This window comes from Moschus berezovskii, chromosome 8 (assembly GCF_049115385.1).
Source record: "Moschus berezovskii isolate FMDL1 chromosome 8, NW_MosBer_1.0, whole genome shotgun sequence".
NCBI classification, from domain to species: domain Eukaryota; kingdom Metazoa; phylum Chordata; class Mammalia; order Artiodactyla; family Moschidae; genus Moschus; species Moschus berezovskii.
Window position 1 is genome coordinate 61547391 of NC_142467.1, and position 22645 is coordinate 61570035.

The 22645-nt window shown below is 42.3% G+C and overlaps 1 protein-coding gene across 7 annotated transcripts in view; it reads left to right on the forward strand.

Moving 5' to 3' along the window:
* SIL1 (SIL1 nucleotide exchange factor) overlaps window positions 1–22645 on the forward strand; it is a 253900-nt gene that overhangs the window by 42840 nt on the left and 188415 nt on the right. For 5 of the 7 annotated variants that reach the window (XM_055431255.2, XM_055431252.2, XM_055431253.2 and 2 more), the window contains exon 2: window positions 22131–22245. In XM_055431255.2, the coding sequence (XP_055287230.2) occupies window positions 22141–22245 (105 nt within the window). In that variant the 5' untranslated portion in view covers window positions 22131–22140. Of the gene's footprint in view, window positions 1–18067; window positions 18103–22130; window positions 22246–22645 lie in introns of those variants that run through there. The other 2 variants (XM_055431257.2, XM_055431250.2) reach the window with 2 other exon arrangements.

The window sequence follows — 22645 nt, forward strand, 5'->3', positions numbered from 1 at the left end:
TCCTTCTATTAATAGATGTTGAAAATTTTCTAGAACTAACAAACCCTGAACCACAAGGCAAAGGAGTGAGCTCATAAGCAGATTTCATAAACAGTGGTGACCCTCCTGTCTTCTTTTTCCTCTCTCTTGTCTCCCTTTCACCATGGGGCAGTTCTGAAAAGGAGAGAGATTCCAGAGGGTTTCTTAGACAACCTAAGCTATGTGTTTGAAACCCATCTGACAAAGTGGGTTCTTAGCATATCACGACGCCACTCCTCTGTAAATCCTTTCCTCCAGCATTGTTGAAATAGATACATGTTCTGAGTTTTAGGCCTTCAGGCCTTCGAAAAAGCTGTCTTGCTTCTGTTTGGGATGCTTTTCTCATTGTCTTTGGTTGGTTAATTCCTTTTCCTGTTTCAGGAAGTCCTTTCTGATACCGATTTCCTGAGGGAGATGCCTGTGCTTTCCTGCAGCCAGAGCCTTCTAGCTGGCTTCTTCAGGGCTCTTTCAACCCAGTGCTTACTATAACTGCTGATTTACTCATCTATTTCCATTGCCCATCTGGAGGCTCCTGGACAGCAGGACTCCTTTTTACTTAGTCTTTGTATTCTCAGTACCTGGCACGTGTCTGAGATGTAGCAGGTCTCAATAAGTATGTGCTGAAGGGTGAATAATCTGCTAGTTGGATGTGTTGGAGGTGGTGGCAACTGGATATCATGTTCCCTAGTAGGTGGTAAGGGTTTATTCATCTTTCATAGTGACAAAGTTTTTGATTTTTTGGTAGCTCTTCTGTATGGGAAGGTGAACAAGGTCTTTGCAGAAATCTGTTTCTGGATTAGTGTGGCTGCTGAGTGCTCACCTGGGGTTGAAATGATTTTGGCGTGGGTGTGAAGCTACAGGTAGTAAGTGGATGGTTTGTCTGGGCTGCGTGGGTGTAGTGCTCTTGTGTTTTTCTGGTTGCTTTTCATGTTTTCATGAGCTGCCACCCAAACATCCAACTTCTCTGAAGCCAAGACTTGTACCTGGTTGTTGATGGGAGTGGTTGCCTTTCAGGTATGAGATTGTAGTATCAGCCAGTCTTCATTTATAGTGTTTTCTGTTGGCATTAGCAGGGGCTGTGGTGGCTGTTCTAAGGAGAGCTGCCACAAGAGGAATCCCTGAGCAGTGAGAGACTGAACAGAGATAGAGTAATTGGAAAGAATTGTTCCTACTTTGTGTTAGACCAGGCCCTTTAGGCAAGATAGAAGGAGTAGGAAAGGTGCTGGCTGACAGAAACAAAAATGTAATACCAACTGAGAGGTAAAAGGGTAGTTTTGTAAGGAAGCTAGAAAGAACTGGGGTCGCTGCTCTAAGGGTGAGACAAGCAAGGGCCACTCGGCATCTGACACACCCTTGGTACTCTGGAAATGATTCTGTCTTACTCATGACCCAGTTGGTTTGGGTTCAGAGCATCTGCTGCCCAAAATGTGGGTTCCAAATGCTTACTGATCCTTAGCTGAAGGTGCTCCACTTGGAGGCCAGTTGTGAGACTGATTGTTTCTAGAGTATGTTTACCTGGGCAGGTAGTTGGCATGTTATTCCCTTTTAGCGGATCTGGTGCTCTGAGAAGACTAGCTGGCAAGTCATCCTCATGGATCCTACTGTAGCAGGAGAGACTTCCTGTGATCCCACTGGCATCACAAGCTCACTCACTGGAACCTAGAGTCTCTTTGCAGGTTCCAGTCTGGAATACTGCTGTTGGTTTAGCTGTACCCCTGTCAGTTGCAGGCTGATGACTCCTGACAGGCTGGGATGTGATTGGTGACATCTTGCAGGGCCCTGTGACCCTACTTGCTGTCATGAATCCTGTTGTATCCCCCTTGTACACTTGCTTCAGCATCTCATACCACTCTTAAGAACAGATAGCAGATGGGAAAATCGTCTTTCTTGGGTTTATTCCCTGGTGGCTCAGACGGTAAAGAATCTCCCTACAGTGAGAGAGACCCAGGTTCAGTCCCTGGGTTGGGAAGATCCCCTGAAGATGGAAATGGCAACCCACTCCAGTATTCTTCCCTGGAAAATCCCATGGACAGAGGAGCCTGGTGGACTACAACCATGGGGTTGCAAAGAGTCAGACATGACTGAGCGACTTGCATTTTTTTCACTTTAAATAATACATTTAAAAAATTGTAGCCTGGTTTGGCAATTTTACTGGCTCAGGATGTGTTTGTTATGTTCTCATTGCCCAATGGAGACCACCAGAGCTGTGAAGAGAAACCACTTCATTAGGAGACTCTAGAAGAAAACTGGGCTTGCCTGGCACTTCCTCAGGGATTTGGGCCCTTCCCCTTCCACAGTCTGCTGGGACCAGGGTCTGGGAACTGCTCCCCAAGGTGTGCTCTGTACCAGTGTCCAGGGATCTTCAGTTCAGTTCAGTCGCTCAGTCGTGTCTGACTCTCCGTGACCCCATGAATCACAGCACGCCAGGCCTCCCTGTCCATCACCAACTCCCGGAGTTCACCCAAACTCATGTCCACAGAGTCGGTGATGCCATCCAGCCATCTAATTCTCGGTCGTCCCCTTCTCCTCCCGCCCCCTCCCTTCCCAGCATCAGAGTATTTTCCAGTGAGTCAACTCGTCGCATGAGGTGGCCAAAGTATTGCAGTTTCAGCTTTAGCATCAGTCCTTCCAATGAACACCCAGGATCGATCTCCCTTAGAATGGACTGGTTGGCTTTCTTCACAGTCCAACTCTCACATCCATACATGACCACGGGAAAAACCATTGCCTTGACTAGACGGACCTTTGTTGGCAAAGTAATGTCTCTGCTTTTTAATATATTATCTAGGTTGATCATAACTTTCCTTCCAAGGAGTAAGCGTCTTTTAATTTCATGGCTGCAATCAGCATATGCAGTGATTTTGGAGCCCCCCAACATAAAGTCTGACACTGTTTCCACTGTTTTTCCATCTATTTCCCATGAAGTGATGGGACCAGATGCCATGATCTTTGTTTTCTGAATGTTGAGCTTCAAGCCAACCTTTTCACTCTCTTCTCTTACTTTCATCAAGAGGCTTTTGAGTTCCTCTTCACTTTCTGCCATAAGGGTAGTGTCATCTGCATATCTGAGGTTATTGATATTTCTCCCGGCAATCTTGATTCCAGCTTGTGCTTCTTCCAGCCCAGCGTTCCTCATGATGTACTCTGCATAGAAGTTAAATAAGCAAGGTGACAATATACAGCCTTGACGCACTCCCTTTCCTATTTGGAACCAGTCTGTTGTTCCATGTACAGTTCTGACTGTTGCTTCCTGACCTGCATACAGGTTTCTCAAGAGGCAGGTCAGGTGGTCTGGGATTCCCATCTCTTTCAGAATGTTCCACAGTTTATTGTGATCCACACAGTCAAAGGCTTTGGCATAGTCAATGAAGCAGAAATAGATGTTTTTCTGGAACTCTCTTGCTTTCTCCATGATCCAGCGGATGTTGGCAATTTGATCTCTGGTGCCTCTGCCTTTTCTAAAACCTGCTTGAACATCTGGAAGTTCACGGTTCACATATTGCTGAAGCCTGGCTTGGAGAATTTTGAGCATGACTTTGCTAGCGTGTGAGATGAGTGCAGTTGTGCAGTAGTTTGAGCATTCTTTGGCATTGCCTTTCTTTGGGACTGGAATGAAGACTGACCTTTTCCAGTCCTGTGGCCACTGCTGAGTTTTCCAAATTTGCTGGCATATTGAGTGCAGCACTTTCACAGCATCATCTTTCAAGATTTGAAATAGCTCAACTGGAGTTCCATCACCTCCACTAGCTTTGTTCCTAGTGATGCTTTCTAAGGCCCACTTGACTTCACATTCCAAGATGTCTGGTTCTAGGTCAGTGATCACGTTATCGTTACTATCTTGGTCGTGAAGATCTTTTTTGTACAGTTCTTCTGTGTATTCTTGCCACCTCTTCTTAATCTCTTCTGCTTCTGTTAGGTCCATACCATTCCTGTCCTTTATCGAGCCCATCTTTGCATGAAATGTTCCCTTGGAATCTCTAATTTTCTTGAAGAGATCTCTTGTTTTTCCTATTCTGTTGTTTTCCTCTGTTTCTTTGCATTGATCACTGAGGAAGGCTTTCTTATCTCTCCTTGCTGTTCTTTGGAACTCTGCATTCAGATGCTTATATCTTTCCTTTTCTCCTTTGCTTTTCGCTTCTCTTCTTTTCACAGCTATTTGTAAGGCCTCCTCAGACAGCCATTTTGCTTTTTTGCATTTCTTTTCCATGGGGATGGTCTTGGTCCCTATCTCCTGTACAATGTCACGCACCTCCGTCCAGAGTTCATCAGGCACTCTATCTATCAGATCTAGTCCCTTAAATCTATTCCTTACTTCCACTGTATAATCATAAGGGATTTGATTTAGGTCATACCTGAATGGTCTAGTGGTTTTCCCTACTTTCTTCAATTTAAGTCTGAATTTGGCAATAAGGAGTTCATGATCTGAGCCACAGTCACCTCCTGGTCTTGTTTTTGCTGACTGTATACAGCTTCTCCATCTTTGGCTGCAAAGAATATAATCAGTCTGATTTCGGTGTTGACCATCTGGTGATGTCCAGGGATCTTAAGGAATATAATTAAGCAACTAATAGACGTGGGGATAAAAGTGTGATTTTGTTGACATTAAGCATAGTTATTTAAATATCAGTTAATTAGTGCTTTTTAATATTGCTTCTTGAACTCAAGTTTGGTTATTGCAGTTGACATAGATACTTGACAAACCCATGTCACTGTGGAGGCGTGGGGCACAGTTGAACATGGACTTGGAGGAGAGGAAGAGAGAACACATAATTAACAGCTGTTGAAATAATTCAGCTGTTTCCCTTGCTGATTGCTCTCCTCCTCTGTACTGCTGATGCAGTGAATTTTTAATGGGGTGGGCTCTTGCTGTGCCAGTCAGGGTTAGGATGAGGCCTTTTTGATTGTTGGAAGTAAGCTATAAGATTGGGAGGAACACTTTACATTTGAAACTATTGCCATATTCCCCCTTAATCCCAGCACAGGATCTGAGCTTTGGGGTATGCTTTGGTATGAGGGCTGCAACTTGTGTGAAAGCAGGCGCTGAAACTATGGACATTATTGACTGGGTAATGAGGTTAAGTCAGTAGATGAGCGTCTCGGGCTACAGTTCAGCTTATAGAGCTGCAGGTAAACTGAGGTGCCCATAGACAGAGAAGATGTCTCTATGGAGTGGTCAGTGAGCCCTCAGAAGGTCTCCTTGCCTGAAAAATCTGTTCTGCACACCTTCTGGAGTGTCACTGTTATGGATTATGGTGTTTATCTGCTCACCTGGTCATGTCTCCACCCATCCATTCTTTATTTATTTATCAGCCATACTTTTATTGAGAGTCTACTGTGTCCCAGACCGTGCACTAGCTAAGATAGAACAGTGGATAAGGAAGGAGTCTTTCCCCTCAGGGAGTTCATATTTACAATGCAGTTTGCCATTTTAACCATGTTTTCAAGATTCATCTATGTTGCAGAATGTATCAGAACTTCATTTTTATGACTGAATAATATTTCATTATATGTGAAAATATAAAAATCTATTTAAAAAAACATTCATCTATTGATACTTTGGTTATTTCCATGTTTTGGCTGTTGTGAACATTCACATGCTACTGTCTGTGTGAGTTACTGTTTTCAGTTACTTGGATATATACCTAGGGTTGTATGATGATTTTATGTTTAGCTTTTGAAGAATTGTCAGACTTTTCCATAGTGACTACATCATTTACATTTTCCACATCTTTGCCAATACTTGTTATTTTCATTAAAAAGAAAAATTTGTCCTAATAGGTATTGAGTGATATCTCACTGTAAGTTTGATTTGCATTTCCACAATGACCTTTGATACTGAGCATCATTTCCTGTGCTTATTGGCCATTCGTATGTTGTCTTTCAGTTCAGTCGCTCAGTCGTGTCCGACTCTTTGCAACCCCATGAGTCACAGCACACCAGGCCTCCCTGTCTATCACCAACTCCTTGGAGAAATATCTATTCAAGTTCTTTGCCCGTTTTTTAAATTGGGTTGCATGTCTTATTGAGTTGTAGGAGTTGTTTATGTATTCTAGATGTTAAACCCTTATTAGATATGTGATTTGCCAATATTTTCTCTCATTCTGTGGGTTATCTTTTCATTCTCTTGCTAATGAGAGGCACAAAAGTTTTTAAAATTTTTTAAAAATTATTTTTTTTATTGAGGTATAGTTGATAATGTGTTAATTTCTACTGTATAGCAAAGTGATACACTTGTACCTATACTGTTATATATTCTTTCCTGTTATGGTATATTTTGGGATATTGAATATCATTTCCTGTGCTCTACAGTAGGGCTGTTTATAAAAATTTAAAAATTTTGATGAAGTTCAATTTATTTATTTTTATCGCCTGTGGTTTATGTCCTATTTAAGCAACTGTTGCTTGATCCAAGGTCAAGCACTTTGGCCCCTACATTTTCTTCCAAGAATGTTATAGTTTTAGCTGTTACATTTAGGTCTTTGATCCATTTTTAGTCAATGGCACCCTTGTTAAAAATCAATTGATGTAATGATGTAAGAGTGTATGTTTATCCTTATATTAATATAAGATTATATGTTTATGTGATTTTCATGCAGTTTTGATTATTATAACTTTGTGGTAGGTTTTGAAATCAGGATGTGTGAATCCTTCAGCTTTATTGTTCTTCCAGATTATTTTGAGTAGAATACCTTGATTTATTTTTATTTTTGATTGTGCTACATGGTATGTGAAATCTTTGTCCCAAACCAGAGATTAAACCCATGTTCCCCTGCATTTGAAGCATGATATCTTAACCACTGGACTGCCAGCAAAGTCCCTGGGTAGGGTATCTTGAAATTCCATGTGAATTTTAGAATTAGTTTTTTCGTTTCTGCAAAAAATGCTTGTGGGATTTTCATGCTGCTACTGCTGCTGCTGCTAAATTGCTTCAGTCGTGTCCGACTCTGTGCAACCCCATAGACAACAGTCCACCAGGCTCCCCTGTCCCCGGGATTCTCCAGGCAAGAATACTGGAGTGGGTTGCCATTTCCTTCTTCATTTTCATAGACTATGTTAAATCTGTATCTTGACAGAATATGTTGAATCTGTATATTACTTTGGGTAGTATTGTCATCTTAATAAAATTAAGGCTTTCAGCTCATGAACCCAGAACATCTTTATATTTATTTAGGTCTTCTTTAATTTCTTTTATGTCTTTTTATTTCTGTTGTAGTTTTCAGTGTATAAGTCTTTTGCCTTGGTTAAATCTTTCTCCTTTGATTAAATTTATTCCTAAGTATTTTATTCTTTTTGATGTTATTTTAAATGGAATTATTTTCTTAATTTCTTTTTTGGATTGTTAGTGGCTAGTGTATAGAAATACAATTGATTTAAGTTTTGATTTTGTACCTGTGGAATTTATTAGCTCTAATAGTTTTTGTTTGTAGATTCTTCAAGATTTTCTTTGTATAAGATAAAGTCACCTGTAGACAGATAGTCTTGCTTCTTCCTCTCTAATATGGATACCTTTTGTCTTTCTTGCCTAATTGCTTTGGCTAGAACTTCCAGTATTATGTTGAACCTCAGTGACAAAAGCAGACATCCTTGTGTTATTCTTGATCTTAGAGGAAAAACTTTCAGTCTTTCATCACTGAATATGATGTTAGCTGTTGGTTCTTCATATATGACCTTAGTTGTGTTAAGGAAGTTCTCTTCTATCCCTGGTTTATTGTTTTTATCATGAAAGGATGTTGGATTGTGTCAAATGCCTTCTTTGTATCAATTGAGATGATTATGTGATTTTTTTTCCCTTCACTCTACCACTGTAATTTACTAAATGGATTAATTTTCATGTGATAAACCACCCTTTATTCCTAGGATAAATCCCACTTGATCACGTTGTATAATCATTTCGAAATGCAGGTGAATTTGCCTTGCTAGTATTTTGTTGAAGATTTTTCATGTATGTTCATAAGGATATTGGTTCTTATAGTGTTCTTGTTTTGCTTTGGTGTCAGTGTATTTCTGGTCTTACAGAACTGATTAAGAAGTGTTCCCTTTTCTTCTATTTTTGGAAATTTTAGAAGAATTGGCATCATCTACCCTTCTGAATAGGCATGTTGCTGGGTAATAGGCCATGGGCTTTGTGACATGGGGGTACCAAGTTGGAGCTCTGGCATTCTTTTTTTTTTGGTGGGGACTCTGCACCTTCATCTTGGCCCCCTGTCTGGGGAGCCAATTATATTGATGAGGAAGACTGGAAGTTGTCTTCGTTAAAAAAAAAAAAAAAAAAAGGTGAACTCTCAAGTTGGATTTTTAAGACTGCAGTTATTTCCTTGTGTTCTTTCTTTCCTTAATTGGTGGATGATCTTGCTGAACAAGAACAAGACCTCTGTGATCCCAGTCAACAGAAAAAATTAGTAGATAAAGGAACAGTTTCTGTGTTGAAAATAGCATATTTTCTAAGTATGTCTAACATTTTAGGAAGAAAGATTTCATTGAAAATAGCTTCCCATAATTCTGACTTCATATCTGACTACAGGTACTTTTTTCAGAGTTCTGGTACTTCATACACGTGTGCCATTATGTTCTGCTTCACTCAACAGTTGTTCAGTTGCTCAGTCATGTCTGACTCTCTGTGACCCCATGGACAGCAGCACGCAAGGCTTCCCTGTCCTTCACCATCTCTGGTGAAGGACAAAATCTCTCAAACTCATATTCATTGAGTTGGTGGTGCCATCCAACCACCTCATCCTCTGTCGTCCTCTTCCCCTTCTGCCTTCAGTCTTTCCCAGCATTAGGGTCTTTTCTGATGAGTCGATTCTTCATGTCTGTAGCCAAAGTATTGGGGCTTCAGCATCAGTCCTTCCAATGAATATTCCTGCAGTCCAAGGAACTCTCATGAGTCTTCTCCAGTATCACAGTTCAAAAGCAACACTCAGCAGTATTTTATGCATTTTGTTTTCATGTTTCACTATAGTGCATGTTTTCACTGACATTACTTTCCATTGTGTATTCCACATGACTCCTTTTTAGATTATTGATTTTATTCAACTAACATATTTTTTGAGTGTCTGGCACAGTGCTAGGCAATGAGGATCCAACAGTGGTTTAGGTGGAAAATGGTCCCTACCCTTGTGGAGCTCCCAGTCAGATGGGTGGTAATTGTTATAGGCTCATGAAATTTCACTTACCATGTAACACAGCCTTGGAGAGGATGAGGAGGTTGTGTAGTCTCTAGCCCTGGCTCCTATTCCTGCCTTTTAATAAGCAAGTGAGACCTTGTCAGGGCAGTGGCAGTTCTGCTTGTGACAAGGGATCTCAGTGAAGCCCAGGATGGGGAGCCCTGGGACCATGGCAGTCAGCTCTGAAATGGGACTGCCGCAGCAGGGAGAACTGCTGTTTCCTAGGCAATACTCTGCTTAATATTTTTAGTGCGTGGTCACGGCAGAACTAAATGTGGTTTCTGATCCCAAATTGGTAATAAATGTAGACATATTTAGAGTCAGAAACAATGCGTTTTAAATCCTCTGCTCCTTAGTTGTCTTGCCAAGTGCTGAGTTTAGGTTTCTTTGTTTCTTGGCTACCTACCCAGCCTCCCACCATCTCTCAGAGAAGGCACCCAGATTTTCTCTGGGTGTTTGGTGGGATTGTGAAAGCTGTGAGTTATGGCTCCATGAGCTGTGTTGAGAAGCATCTGACTTTTGTGTTTCTCCCCACATATGTAAATGTATACATTTTAAAACTCATCCTCCTTTCAAGTTTTTAAGAATCTGGGATTATGAATAGTCTTGGACTCTCAGGCATGTTAAGAATAAAATTTGGCGTTTCAGTTGCTGACTTACCTGGAAGCTATAGTCAGGGCCAACGTGGTAATAGTAAGTTCAGTGCTTGGTGACCTGTCCTTGTGCTTCCGCTAAGTATTTCTGTAAGTAAATGCTGTTTTCTTGGGGTTCCTCAATTAGTTTAAGGATCACCCTAATTGTTTCCTTTCTCATCATTTCAGAGTTGTAATTTGTGTCTCCAGTTGCCCATAACAGTATCTATTTTTTCATGGCATATTCCTTAAGAGAGCTTTCTTCTTAATTGTACCGTCTGAGACTCAGATGTGGAAAACCATGCAAGTCATTGATTGTGAGCAAGAAAGAAAGCACCTGAGAACAGTGGTGGTATCTTTTGTATATTCTGTTTTACAGTAAGGTTCCAGTGTGCTCAGGGGACCTGAGGTACAAGGGACCTGTTTCTAGAATGTGAATACCGAATGCTTATAATCTGAAGTGCCAGAGTGGCTGACACAGAATAAAGGTTACTGTTCTTACTGAAGTCCATTTGTAACTATGGACTAGAAGTCATACCCTCCTTCCTGTCATAGTCCCACAATGAGGCCCTAACGTTTGCTGGAAGTTTGGAGACAGCAGGCGAAGGGCAGATGAACTCTGATAGCTCCCTAGCCCCAGCCTGTGGTGTGCAGATGAGAGTATGAAGTCTCTGGTATTCTTGAGGAGCAGGCTATAAGGAAAGCCCATCATGCTTACTGTTAGCAGATACTAGTGTAAAAGGAGAGGGAAGGAGGTGGCCCTTACTCCCTGGATAGCAGCTGACCCTGTCTAGCGTGATCCAAGCAGTCTGTCTACTGAATTTGCCCATGTTGCTCCTGCCCTCTCTCTTTTCCCTTAGAGGTAGGAGAGCAGCAGCAGGAAAACAGGCCCAAGTCACCAGGAAGCTGGGCTCTGAAGTGGCTGTTCTTAGTCAACTCTTCAGTGGGCACTGATGCAGAGCCAGCCAATATTGCTTGAAGCTTTCAATGGAAATGCCTGTGTAGCTGCTGGAGTGTAGTCCAGGTTTGTGGGAAGATTTGCAGCTCAGGGAAGTTGGTTCTAAGGAGAGACTTGTTGTCAGAATACATTTCTGTTTGGGGGTGCAGTCTCACAGTTTTTGTTTATCCCACCCTTTTCTCTAACAGTAGTGGTTAGTGAGAGCTACAAGCTTCTCAAGCTCTTGGTTTGTGTCAAGCATTGTGCTGTATGCTTCCTATCATCACATCATCTCATTTAATGCTACTAGCCATCCTACAGAATTGTTCCTATTAAGTTCCTTTTTAGATGCAGGAATTGAAACTTGGAGAGAGGTTAAGCAGCTAGTCCAAAGTCCCACAACTAATTGGGGAGACCTGAGTGGAAATCCAGAGCCCACATTCTTTTCATTACATCAGAATGAAGATGGAGTTGAGCAGAGCTTCTGGTAACCTTGGCTGCTGTCATCAGAAACAGGCTGATCGTTCCTAGGATCTCACAGCGGGTCAGGGAGCAAGTATAAAGAGTAGATATCCTTGCCCACAGCCTGCTAGATAGAAACTTGCAGGTTAGGGCCTAGTAGAGAGTACACTCACCCTGGCTGGGGTATTTCTCTACTTTGCCTTGTTTCTTGCTGGTGTGCTTAGGCAAGCCCCACTCACCCTTTTGGTCTCTGTTTTCTTCATCTGCTGTATAGAAATAATTCTGTCCTATGTATGCCATGTGTGGGAAATAGGATCAAAGACTAGTGGTAAGTGAGTTTGGATATCATCTGGGCCAACTTTTACGCAGTAGAGGTCTCTCCTCACCTCTGCTGAGTTCTTTCCAGACAGTTGAGTGTGTTTGAGGGGAGTGCTTAGTGCTGGACTGTAAGGGGAGAGCAAGGGTGCTTTTGCTTCTTGTACAGCTGAGGAGCCCAAGTTATGGGAAGTTATGAGGTCAAGTCATACAGGGTGACAGTGAACTGGTTGCAGTCTGAGTCAAAGGCTTTCTTCTTCTTGAGTGTCTGTGCCTCTCCTGTGGGCTGTGCTGTGCCAAGGACATTCATTAATTAAAATGTGTGTGTGTGTGTGTGTATGATTTGCAGAAATACAGACATGGTAGAAGTGGTCTCTCCCCAGTAGGCTCATTAAAAAAAAATTTCACTAATGATGCAAAATGTGTGCTTCTGTTTTCACGCTTGCAAAACAAATGAATGGCTGATTTCATCTACCACTGGAAAAGCAGCATGGTTTGAAAAGAGCATGAGTTCTGGGGCCAAACTGGCTTTGAATCCTGACTCTACTACTCTCTGGCTGTGTGCACTTGGGCAAATTGCTTAACCTCTCTGAATTTTAGTCCCATCATGGGCAAAATGAACAGCATATTAGAGCCCCATCATAGGATTGTGGTGAAGAATAAATGAGTTTAGAACTTTGCTTGGAACATAGAAAGTACTTTATAAATATTGGCTATAATTAGAATTTATTTTCCTCTGGGCTGCCCAAATATTGCATTTGAATACTGGAGGATTGGGTGTCACTGGGGTATTTCTCTTTATCCTTCAGTCCAAGTGTTGTAATTAGGATTATTACAGCTCTACAGAGTGTAAGGACTAAGGCTTCCGACTGATCTGAAAGCTCAGAGAAGGTGGAGTTGTGTCTGATGGCAGTTTGTTCTTGAAGAGTTTGTCTCCCTTCCTCCTTTCTCCACTGGCGTGACTGTGCTCATCACTATCCTGAGGATGTGTGTGTTTGGAGGAAGCTCTACACCATCACGGGAACCTGTTGTATAGCATCAGAGAATCTCTCTATAGGACCACTAGGGCTAGTATTTTATCTGTAATCGTGACTCTAGGAAAAATGTTGAAAAAACTAGATTTAGAGAAGTGGCCCCAAATCTCCAAACTTCAGTGGACCTACTCACCCTTTCCAAATGTACAACCCTTGTGCCTCTAGTTCTTTTTTAGAAGGACCCTCTGGCTGTCTTATTGCCAAATCCAGTGGCTTTTCTCATCCTCATTCTGACTGACCTCTTGACTTTGTTGCCCACAACTTGATTTTCTCAGGATTCTCTCCTCTTTTGATCTGTATAATTCTGCACTATTCTTAATGTTTTTCATCTTGTCCCCTGGATTGCTCTTCTTTCTTTTCCTAATCTCCAGTCATGGCTGGAAAACTCTTCTTGGCCCATTGTTCTTTTCTCTGTAAGTTTTCTCCCTAATAGAAGAACTCTTCTTATTGCTTTGATTGTCACTTCTGGATGATGGAACCAAAATTCTTTTCTTGCTCTAGTCCTATCTACCTTTTTGTCTTCAACAGGCATGAAGTTGCCAGAGCCTTCCTGGATGCAATGACAAGCCCATGCCTAAAGGCACTGAACTCTGGTAATTCTGTGTGTAGATATCATTGTTAGCGGGCCAAATGAAGACTGAGTCTTAAGCTTTCTTTTAGCATTAGATTCATTGAAGGCTGGGACTGAATAGGAGAGGGCTGGGCTGGGCTCCATTTTATTCAGTCACTCTACTTGTCACTTGATTTCTTTTTGTTGAAGCCACTATCTTTTGTCTGTGGGATTGCAGTTTTCTGCTAATATGCTTAGCTACCTTAGAAAATCTTTTTTAATTGAAATACTGTTGATTTACAGTGTTGCTTTAATTTCACGTATACAGCAAAGTGATTCAGTTATATATATCTATCTATTCGTTTTCAGATTCCTTTTCATTACAAGTTGTTACAAGATACTGAGGCCATCCCTAGTGGCTCAGATGGTAAAGAATCTGCCTGCAGGAGTGCAGGAGACCCAGGTTTGATCCCTGTATTGGGAAGATCCCCTGGAGAAGGGCATGGCAACCCACTCCAGTATTCTTGCCTGGAGAATCCCCATGAACAGAGGAGCCTGGCGGGCTATAGTCTGTAGGATTGCACAGAGTCGGACATGACTAAAGTGACTTAGCACACACAAGATACTGAGTATGTTTCCCTGTACTGTATGGTAGGTACTTGTTGGTTATCTATTTTACATGTAGTAGCAACTTAGCTACTTTCTTGAAGATCTGTTCTCTTCAAGTAGGGTAGGGATGGGCTTGGTCATATCCCTTCATTTTGGAGTACAGAGTATTGAGAAGGGGCTCGGAATGCCCCTTCCTGTTTCATCCCATCCTGTGTTGTCTTCTTCCAGAGCTGCAGTCCCAGCTGGGCCTGTGGAGCCCTTCTTGGCTCCATGTGCTCTCTGGCAGGGCCAACACCTATTTCTGTGTTGCCGCTGGAAAGGCTTCACAAGGTCTCTCCGTTGCAGGCTTTACAAGCAGATTTTGGCCTTGTAACTCTTCTCTGGTCAGGCAGAGGCTTAGGTCCATTGTGAACTTTTTACCCTCCAGCAGCTTCATCTAATCACTTTCCTTTTAGGGTGCCTTGGATTTTATTGAGAGCTGTCCCCATTTGCTTGGCCTTAGGCATGACTTCAGTATTTGGGGCACACACTGTTGCCATTACACAAATGGTCAGTGGCTTAAGGATGTTCCAAGTCCAGCTTGCTACCAGTCACGGTTTAGACTGGGGTTAGAAACCCCATTTCTTTTGCAGTTCAAAAGCTCTTTTCATTTAATTGCTGTCTACCTCTTCAGTTCAGTCAGTTCAGTCGCTCAGTCGTGTCCTACTCTTTGCACCCCATGAATCACAGCACGCCAGGCCTCCCTGTCCATCACCAACTCCCGGAGTTCACTCACACTCATGTCCATCGAGTCGGTGATGCCGTCCAGCCATCTCATTCTCTGTCATCCCCATCTCCTCCTGCCCCCAGTCCCTCCCAGCATCAGACTCTTTTCCAGTGAGTCAACTCGTCGCATGAGGTGGCCAAAGTATTGGAGTTTCAGTTTTATCATCAGTCCTTCCAATGAACACCCAGGATTGTCTACCTCTTACTTTCTGCTTAATTTATGTCTTAGGGGAAAAGCCTGTTTGCCTGACCTCTTCAAACTTACTTCTCTTGTCCTTCAAATTATTCTTGAAAAATCCATTTCTTTTCCTAAGCCTTTGCTCGTTGTTCTCCCTTGTCAGGGCTGTCCTTGCAGTGTTCTCTCTGCATTGTTTTTTCAGCTTCATATTTGTTTGCCTAAATTAGGTGGTGAGCTTCTGTTTGTGGAGAGGTGATTGTGTGTGTTTGTGCATGTATGAGTTTGTGTAGCGCACAAATAGTAATGAATGTGTTTGTGGGAAGAGTTCATCCTCTTTCAGTTTGTAAAGCGGAAGACTGTTTTATAGCTGTTCCTGCAAATGAGAATTCTACATGATGGTGGCTTGGCTATCTGGGCAGTAACATGCTGGGAAAAGCACTAAGTGGGCTAGGTTTGCTTCAGCGCTCAGCAGAAAATTGGCTCGAGTCTCGCCATTTTTAGCTGTAGGGCTCCTCCTTTGAACATCTGTTTCCTTTACCTCTTGAGAGTAGATAGCCAACAAAAGGCCTTGGTCCTAAAATTTGAAATATAGGGTCAGCTAGAGGGTACGTCGATCCAGCAGGAGGCAGGAGCTCTGGAGAGTGTTTCTCGGGTGCCTGACCTGGCTCTGGCTGCCTGTGGGTCCAGGGGCAAGTCCTGATCCCCAATCTAATGATGGAGTGATAACTAGGTGCCAGGTGCTGTACCATGTACTTTCCATGCATTGTTTTGTTTAATCCTCCCTAATATTGTTTGAAGTAGGAGCTTTTGTTATGCCCATTTTATAGGCAAAGAAACTGAGGCCTAGTGAAGTGTGTGTCCAGGATCACATAGTTAGAAACTGGCAGAGCCAAGACTTGGCTTTACATGTGTGTGACTCTAAATTCACGTACTTACACTTTCAACCTAATGTTTTAAATCTCTTTGCTTTAATTTTCTTCTTGTAAGATGGAAGTATAAATCCTTGCCCTTTCACTTTTTCCAGACGATTTGGGGAAACAAGTACATGGACAGTATGCTATAGATTAAGAACCTTGGCATTTTATAAGATGGAGTTCCCAGTGTTACCAGGCAGGCTGCTGAAGTGGCTCTCCCTGCCAAGAACACTTGTGACATTTACCTTTTCTCCCTGTGCTCTGGCCCTGCAGCTGGAGAGCAGCCAGTGTCCATGGGGCCTACGAGCCACGTCAGAAGTCTTCAGAGGTCCAGCAGTTTCACTCCTTCTTCTCTTGGCTTCCTGCCATCCATCATGGCATTCTTTTGTTTTCCTTCCTTGAGAGAAGTTAAAAGTTATGGGAAGATGTCATGTTTATGTAGGGCCCAGTCCCCTCCCCAGTCCTGTATGAATTGAGAGGAGAACGTGAAGCACCAGGGAGTTGTGGGCTATTGAGTCCAAGGGCCTCCTCCCACCTATGCCCTCAGCAGCTGCTCCGGACAGCAGTAAGTTGGCAATACAGATTGCTGAGAGCATCCAACCTCTACTTAAGTAGAAGTACAGACTACAAATGGTTAGTTTTGATAGAAAAATGGACATCTTAAGTACCCTATTATCTCTTTTGTCCCAAAGCCCAAGGATACTTAAGGAAAGAGTTACTGGTGGAACACTGAAATACTTCCCTCTTTCTTGGACTGAATTGATGGTATTGTAAGTCAGAAGAAGGCCTTAAGTGTAAAGATGTAGTTCTGTCTTCTTTTGAGAGCCAGGGATGATGGGAAGGTTTGTTATGCAGGGTGTACAGGAGCAGGTGATGAGGTGAACCCAGGGTTGGTGGGTGGCAAGTGCTTTGGAGGATACTGACCTCAGGCCAGTTATGCCACACTGTGCCTCAATGGGATTCTGTGACTTTGGCTTTAGTTATATCATGGCCTGAGGTTTTCTTTTGCTGCTGCCACTGCTTAGGTTCCTGCTTGTGATGGTGGAACCAAACTGTGGGCTACTTCTCCTTTCCTTTCTTCCAGCCTCCGTGTAAAGCCCAGGGAAAACTTCCCTACTTTCTCTCCAGTTGCCACTTCTTAAATAAGGACAAAGGCCACGTGGACACAGTTGGAGGCCAGGCCTTAAGAGGACCGAAGATACCATTACCCATGTCTGCATGCTGCAGAGTTTGCAGTTGTTTTCTGGGTGCCCTTGCAAAGCCTGGGAAACTGTCTCACCCCTTTCTCCCAGCCTCACTGCTTCTAGGCCTTCCCAGGCATAGCACCCCCCACCCCTGGCCCCACCATGTTCTCTCTCTCTCAGATTCATGGAAAAATATATGGAGGCAGTGAACAGGTCAGTTGTGCAGTCCACATGGAATTATTGTGGGAGAGATGAAGGATCCATTTGGAAATCGATCTCTTATCCTTGGTATTGGCAGAAGATGCTTCTGAGGTGTTAGTGTGTGTGCAAGAGATGGAGGTGGTAGGGAGCCCTGTGGGAGCTGCCATTTCTCTTGTACCCCCTGCCCCCCGTTCCACTCCAGGAGGCGGGGAAGCTGTTGTTTGTACATCAGCTGCCGCAACCTCTTCTTAGTCCCTTCTGGGCCTCCTCCTGCCCTTGGTTTCATTCTCATTTATCTCTCCCTCCTCATTTTTTCCTCGGCGTCAGTTCCAAATGTGTAACCCTGGCTGTAAGAAGGGAGCATGTAATTCTCTCTGTGTGTATATGCATATACACATGAACAGTCTCATGTAGGGAAAGGGAAGTCTTTTGGGATAAACCTTTTCTGTCTTAATGTATGTTGTCCTGCTAGTGCTGTGAGCCCACTGCTTCCATTTTTTATTCCTCTTTTCTCCACAGCCAAGGATGCAGAAATAAAAAAGGTATGGGACATTATAGGAAGCTTCAGGACCGTGTCCCCTTGGGACCCATCTTCCCTGGACCTTTCTAGACTTCTCATTCTTGATTGCCTCTGCCCATTGTTCATCCTCACTGAGCCTTGCACCCCACTCCCCTGCACACCTAGGCATGGCCAGGCACCTGTCCAGAACCTAGTGCCGTGCTGTGAACTCACTCCCTGTCTTTCAGTGTGATTGGTGCCCTAGGGAGCCAGGTTGCTGGGGAAAGCTCATGTGGCATTCAGCCATTCCATTTTGTCTACAAAAAAAGAGGGGAGAAACTGGCAGAAAGCAAACGCTTTTGCTGCTGGGTGAATTTAGCAGCTATTTTTAGCTCCTAAGCCTTTTCATTTGGCTGTGCTTTTTTAGCACAGTGTCAGTCCAGCAGGGCTGTTTTCCTTCATGGCTCCAGATGTCCTTAGGGAAAGTTTCTGTCTGCCCCTGAGAAGGTGTGGGCTGGGCACGGGGTAATAACTTCTGATAGTGGGTTTAGGCAGAGCCTTGGGCTCCACTGCAGTCTTGTCACAGGACCAGTTTATTGAGGTGGAACATGGACCGTGGCAGGAATTGGAAAGAGAAAAGGTAAAATACCATACTCTCTAGAGGTGTTTCCCCTATAATTAGTTGTTAGGACTTTATTGAGTAAACTGCCTAATGAGGTGTACTGGGGCTGAATGATCAACATGCAAATCTTTTATAAGGGTCTTGGACTGACACTGACAGGTTCTGAAGTTTTCTCAGGTTCCCCCCCCCCAAATTTATTTATTTGGCTGCCCCAGGTTCTAGTTGCGGCATGTGAGATGCAGCATACAGGCTCTTTAGTTGTGGCTTGTGAGCTGTTAGCTATGGCCTGTGGGGATCGAGCTGCCTGACAAGGGGTTGGACCTGGGCCCCCTGCATTGGGAGTGAGGAGTCTTAGCCACTGGACCACCAGGGAAGTCCCTCTAAGGTTTTTTTTTAAAGTTTATTATTATTATTTTTTCTTTCTACCTTTCTTTCTAGGGTCATTTGCCTGTTTGGGTTAAGTTCTTTTGACTTCCTCTCTAGTTTACTGACCAAAATTTTTTCACTATTCCAGTTTGCCTATTCTTGATATTTCACTTAAGTAGAATCATACAATATCTATTGTTTTGTGTCTAGTTCATTTCATTTAACATAATATTTTTAAGGTTCATTCATGTTGAAGCATGTATCAGAATTCCATTTTTTATGACTGAGTAATGTTCCATTGTATGTACCACATTTGAAAAAAAATCTGTTGAATATCTAAGTTATTTCTACTTTTTTGGCTGTTGTCAATAATGATACTATCAACATTCATATGGAGGTACCTGTTGGAGTCAATGTTTTCAGAACTTTTAGGTGGAGTATGTACCTGGGGTGGAATTGCTGGATCACATATATAGTAGTTCTATATTTGACTTTTTGAGGAATTGCCAAACTGCCACAGCAGCTGCACCGTTTTACATTCCCACCAGCATTTTACTAGGGTTTCAATTTCTCCACATCCTCATTAACATTTGTTACTCTCTCTTTTTTTAAAAATAAACTTTAGCCATAATGGTGTATATAAAATGATACAGTGTTTCCTTGTGGTTTTGATTTGCATTTCCTTAGTGATTAATGATGAGAATCCTTTAATATCCCTATTGGCCTGTGTATATCTTCTTTGGAGAAATGTCTATTCAAGTTTTTTGCCCATTTAAAATTTTGTTGTTGAGTTTTAGGTGTTATTTATATATTCTGGATACTAAATCATTATAAGATAGAAGACTTACAAATATTTTTCTAATTTTTTGAGTTGTCTTTTCACTTTCCTTATAATGTCATTTGAGGCACAAAATTAAAACTTTTAATTTTGAAGGAGTTCTGTTTGTTTTATCATTTATCATCTGTGCTTTGGTTGTTATATTTAAGAAACTATTGCCAAATCTGAGGTTATGAAGATTTTCCCTACGTTTTTCCTAAGAATTTTATCTCAATATATTTTGAGTTAATTTTTATATATGATATAAAGGAAGAGTCTACTTCATTCTTTTGCATGTGGATATCCAATTGTTCCAGGACAGTTTTTTGGAGAGACTGTCCCTTCCCCATTGAATTGTCTAGAAAACATTGTTGAAAATCAACTTATCGCATTATTTCTGGGCTCTCAGTTCTGTTCCATTGGTCTGTATATCTATCCTTACACCTATACAACAGTGTTTTTTTGTTTTTTCCCACAGTGTTTTAATCACTGTAGCTTTGTAATAAGTTTTGAAATTAGGAAATGTGAGTCCTCCAACTCTGTTCTTCTTTTTCAGTATTGGGATTTTTTTTTTTTGGCGGAGGTTGGGGGAGCATGCATTATGCTAATAGGATCTTAAATTCCCCAACCAAGGATTGAGCAGTGAAAGTGCCAAGTCTTAACCACTGGACCGTGAGCAAACTCCTCACCATCAGGGTTTTGATAGGGGTTGCGTTGAATCTGAATATTGCTCTGGGTAGTACTGTTATCTTAATGACATTAAGCCTCCAATCTGTGAACATGGGATATCCTTTTATCCTTGTATCATTTAAAGTTTAACAGCCACGAGGACCTGCACGTTGGTTTGTTTGTCTGAAAAGGGATGTAAAAGCCTTTATGACTTGGGAATATTGAGTTTTGCTGTTTTAGGGGATGCTGATGGTATCTGCCTTCAGGTATGACAGTAGATATGGTTTAGAAGTGAATGGTTAACCATTAGGGACTATAGCCATTTAGGGACTATATAACCTGTAACTATTTAGGGACTTCCCTGGTGGTCCAGTGCCTAAGACTCTGCACTTCTAATGGAGGGGTCAGGGTTCAGTCCCTGGTCAGGGAACTGGATCCCGCGTTCTGCAATGAAGATCTAATATCCTGCATGCTGCAACTAAGATCAGGTAGTCAAATAAAAAATTAAAAAAAAAAGTGAATGGTTATAAAGGCTCATGTGAACTTGGGCCCGTGTCTGTTCACTCACAGATCATTTGGTTAGTTTCCTTCTTTCCTCACCATAGCCAATACCACCCTGTGCAACCTGATAACAACCTGGATAATGAGGAAGGAAAGAACAGGGCTATTATATTAGGTTGCAACAAACGTAATTGAGTTTTTGCATTGTTGAAATTTGCCATTTGATATTGAAATACCTTCTTAATATGGTTATGTTATACATCGTTTTAATGCACATTTCTTAATTTTTTTACTAATGACTATTCCTGTTGTTTATTTTATATTTAATTTGGACTATGGAAATGATGTTAGACAAAAAGTGAATTCGAGTGTTTTTCTTATTCGATTTCAAAATGAATCGTAAAGCAGCAGAGACAACTCACAAGGTTAACAACGCATTTGGCCCAGGAACTGCTAATGAATGTACAGTGCAGTGGTGGTTCAAGAAGTTTTGCAAAGGAGACTAGCACCTTGAAGATGAGGAGCATAGTGGATGACCCATTGAAAGTTGACAGTGACCAATTGAGAGCAATCATCAGTGCTGATCCTCTTAAAACTTATATGAGAAGTTGCTGAAGAACTCAGCGTTGACCATTCTACAGTCATTTCACATTTGAAGCAAATTGGAGAGGTGAAAAAGCTTGATAAATGGGTGCCTCATGAACTGACTGAAAATAAAAGAAATCATCGTTTTGAAGTGTTGTCTTCCCTTATTCTGTGCAACAATGCACCATTTCTCAATCGGATTGTGACTTGTGACAAAAGTGGATTTTATACAACAATCAGCTCAGTGGTTGGACTGAGAAGAAGCTCCAAAGCACTTCCCAAAGCCAAACTTGCACCACAAAAAGGTCCTGGTTACTGTTTGGTGGTCTGCTGCTGTCTGATCCACTACAACTTTCTGAAACCTGGTGAAACTGTTCATCTGAGACGTATGCTCAGCAGTTCAATGAGATGCACTGAAAACTGCAGTTTTTACAGCTGGCATTAGTCAACAGAAAGGGTCCAATTCTTCTCCATGACATGCCTGACTGCATGTCACACAACCAACACTTCAAAAGTTGAATGAATCGGACTATGAAGTTTTGCCTCATCCTCCATATTCACCTGACCTCTCGCCAGCCAACTCCTAGTTTAAGCATCTCGACAACTTTTTGCAGGGAAAACGCTTCCACAACCAGGAGGGGCAGAAAATACTTTTCAAGAGTTTGTCGAATCCCAAAGCATGGATTTTTACATTACAGGAGTAAACCAGCTTATTTCTCGTTGGCAAAAATGTGTTGATTGTAATGGTACCTATTTTGATTAATAAAGATATGTGTGAGCCTACTTATAATGATTTAACATTCACGATCTGAAGCTGCAGTTACTTTTGCATCAACCTGAATAGCTTGTGCAAAGGTCCTGGATGACTACAGTTTCAGCCAAAGCCTCTCTTCTCATATGGGGGAATGGAGGCTTACTTTAGGTTGTTCTGCGTCTGGGGTAGGAGACCTGTGATACCTCTATTCCGGAAATGTCTGACATCATCTGAAATGTTTGACATCTGTGAAAAAAGTGACATTATGGGAATCACTGTGTTGGGGCAGGCGGGGAGGGGTGTCAGGCACCAGCTTCCTATTGACCTTCTATCTTCTGTGTTTACATTCCTCAGACCTCTATCTATGCCTCACCAGGGCCTGCTCCTTTTTAGGATGGCTCCTCTGTGCATGCTGCTCGGCATGCTGATGGTCTCCTGCTTCAACTTCTGCCTCTGTCATAAGAACTCGGTAAGTATTTTTGCACAAGTAGAGGGATCTTTGGGATCCAAGAAAGTCTCCATGCCACCAGGGCTGCTGTGGGATTTTCTTTCTTTCTTTTATTTATTTACTTTACAGTTTTGTATTGGTTTTGCCTTACATTGACATGAATCCACCATGGTAGTTTCTTATAGGAACGTGACCAGTGCTGGGTCATGGCATGTGTGCACTTCTTCCCCTATCCCTTAGTCCTCTGTCCTCTGTTTAAAGCTTACGGCACATTTTCTCTTTGGGGAAAAGATGGTGATGATGATAATAATAAGCTTATCATGTACCGAGCGTTATCAGTTGAGTCACTCAGTCATGTCCAACTCCTTGCAACCCCATGGACTGCAGCACACCAGGCTTCCCTGTCCATCACCAACTCCTG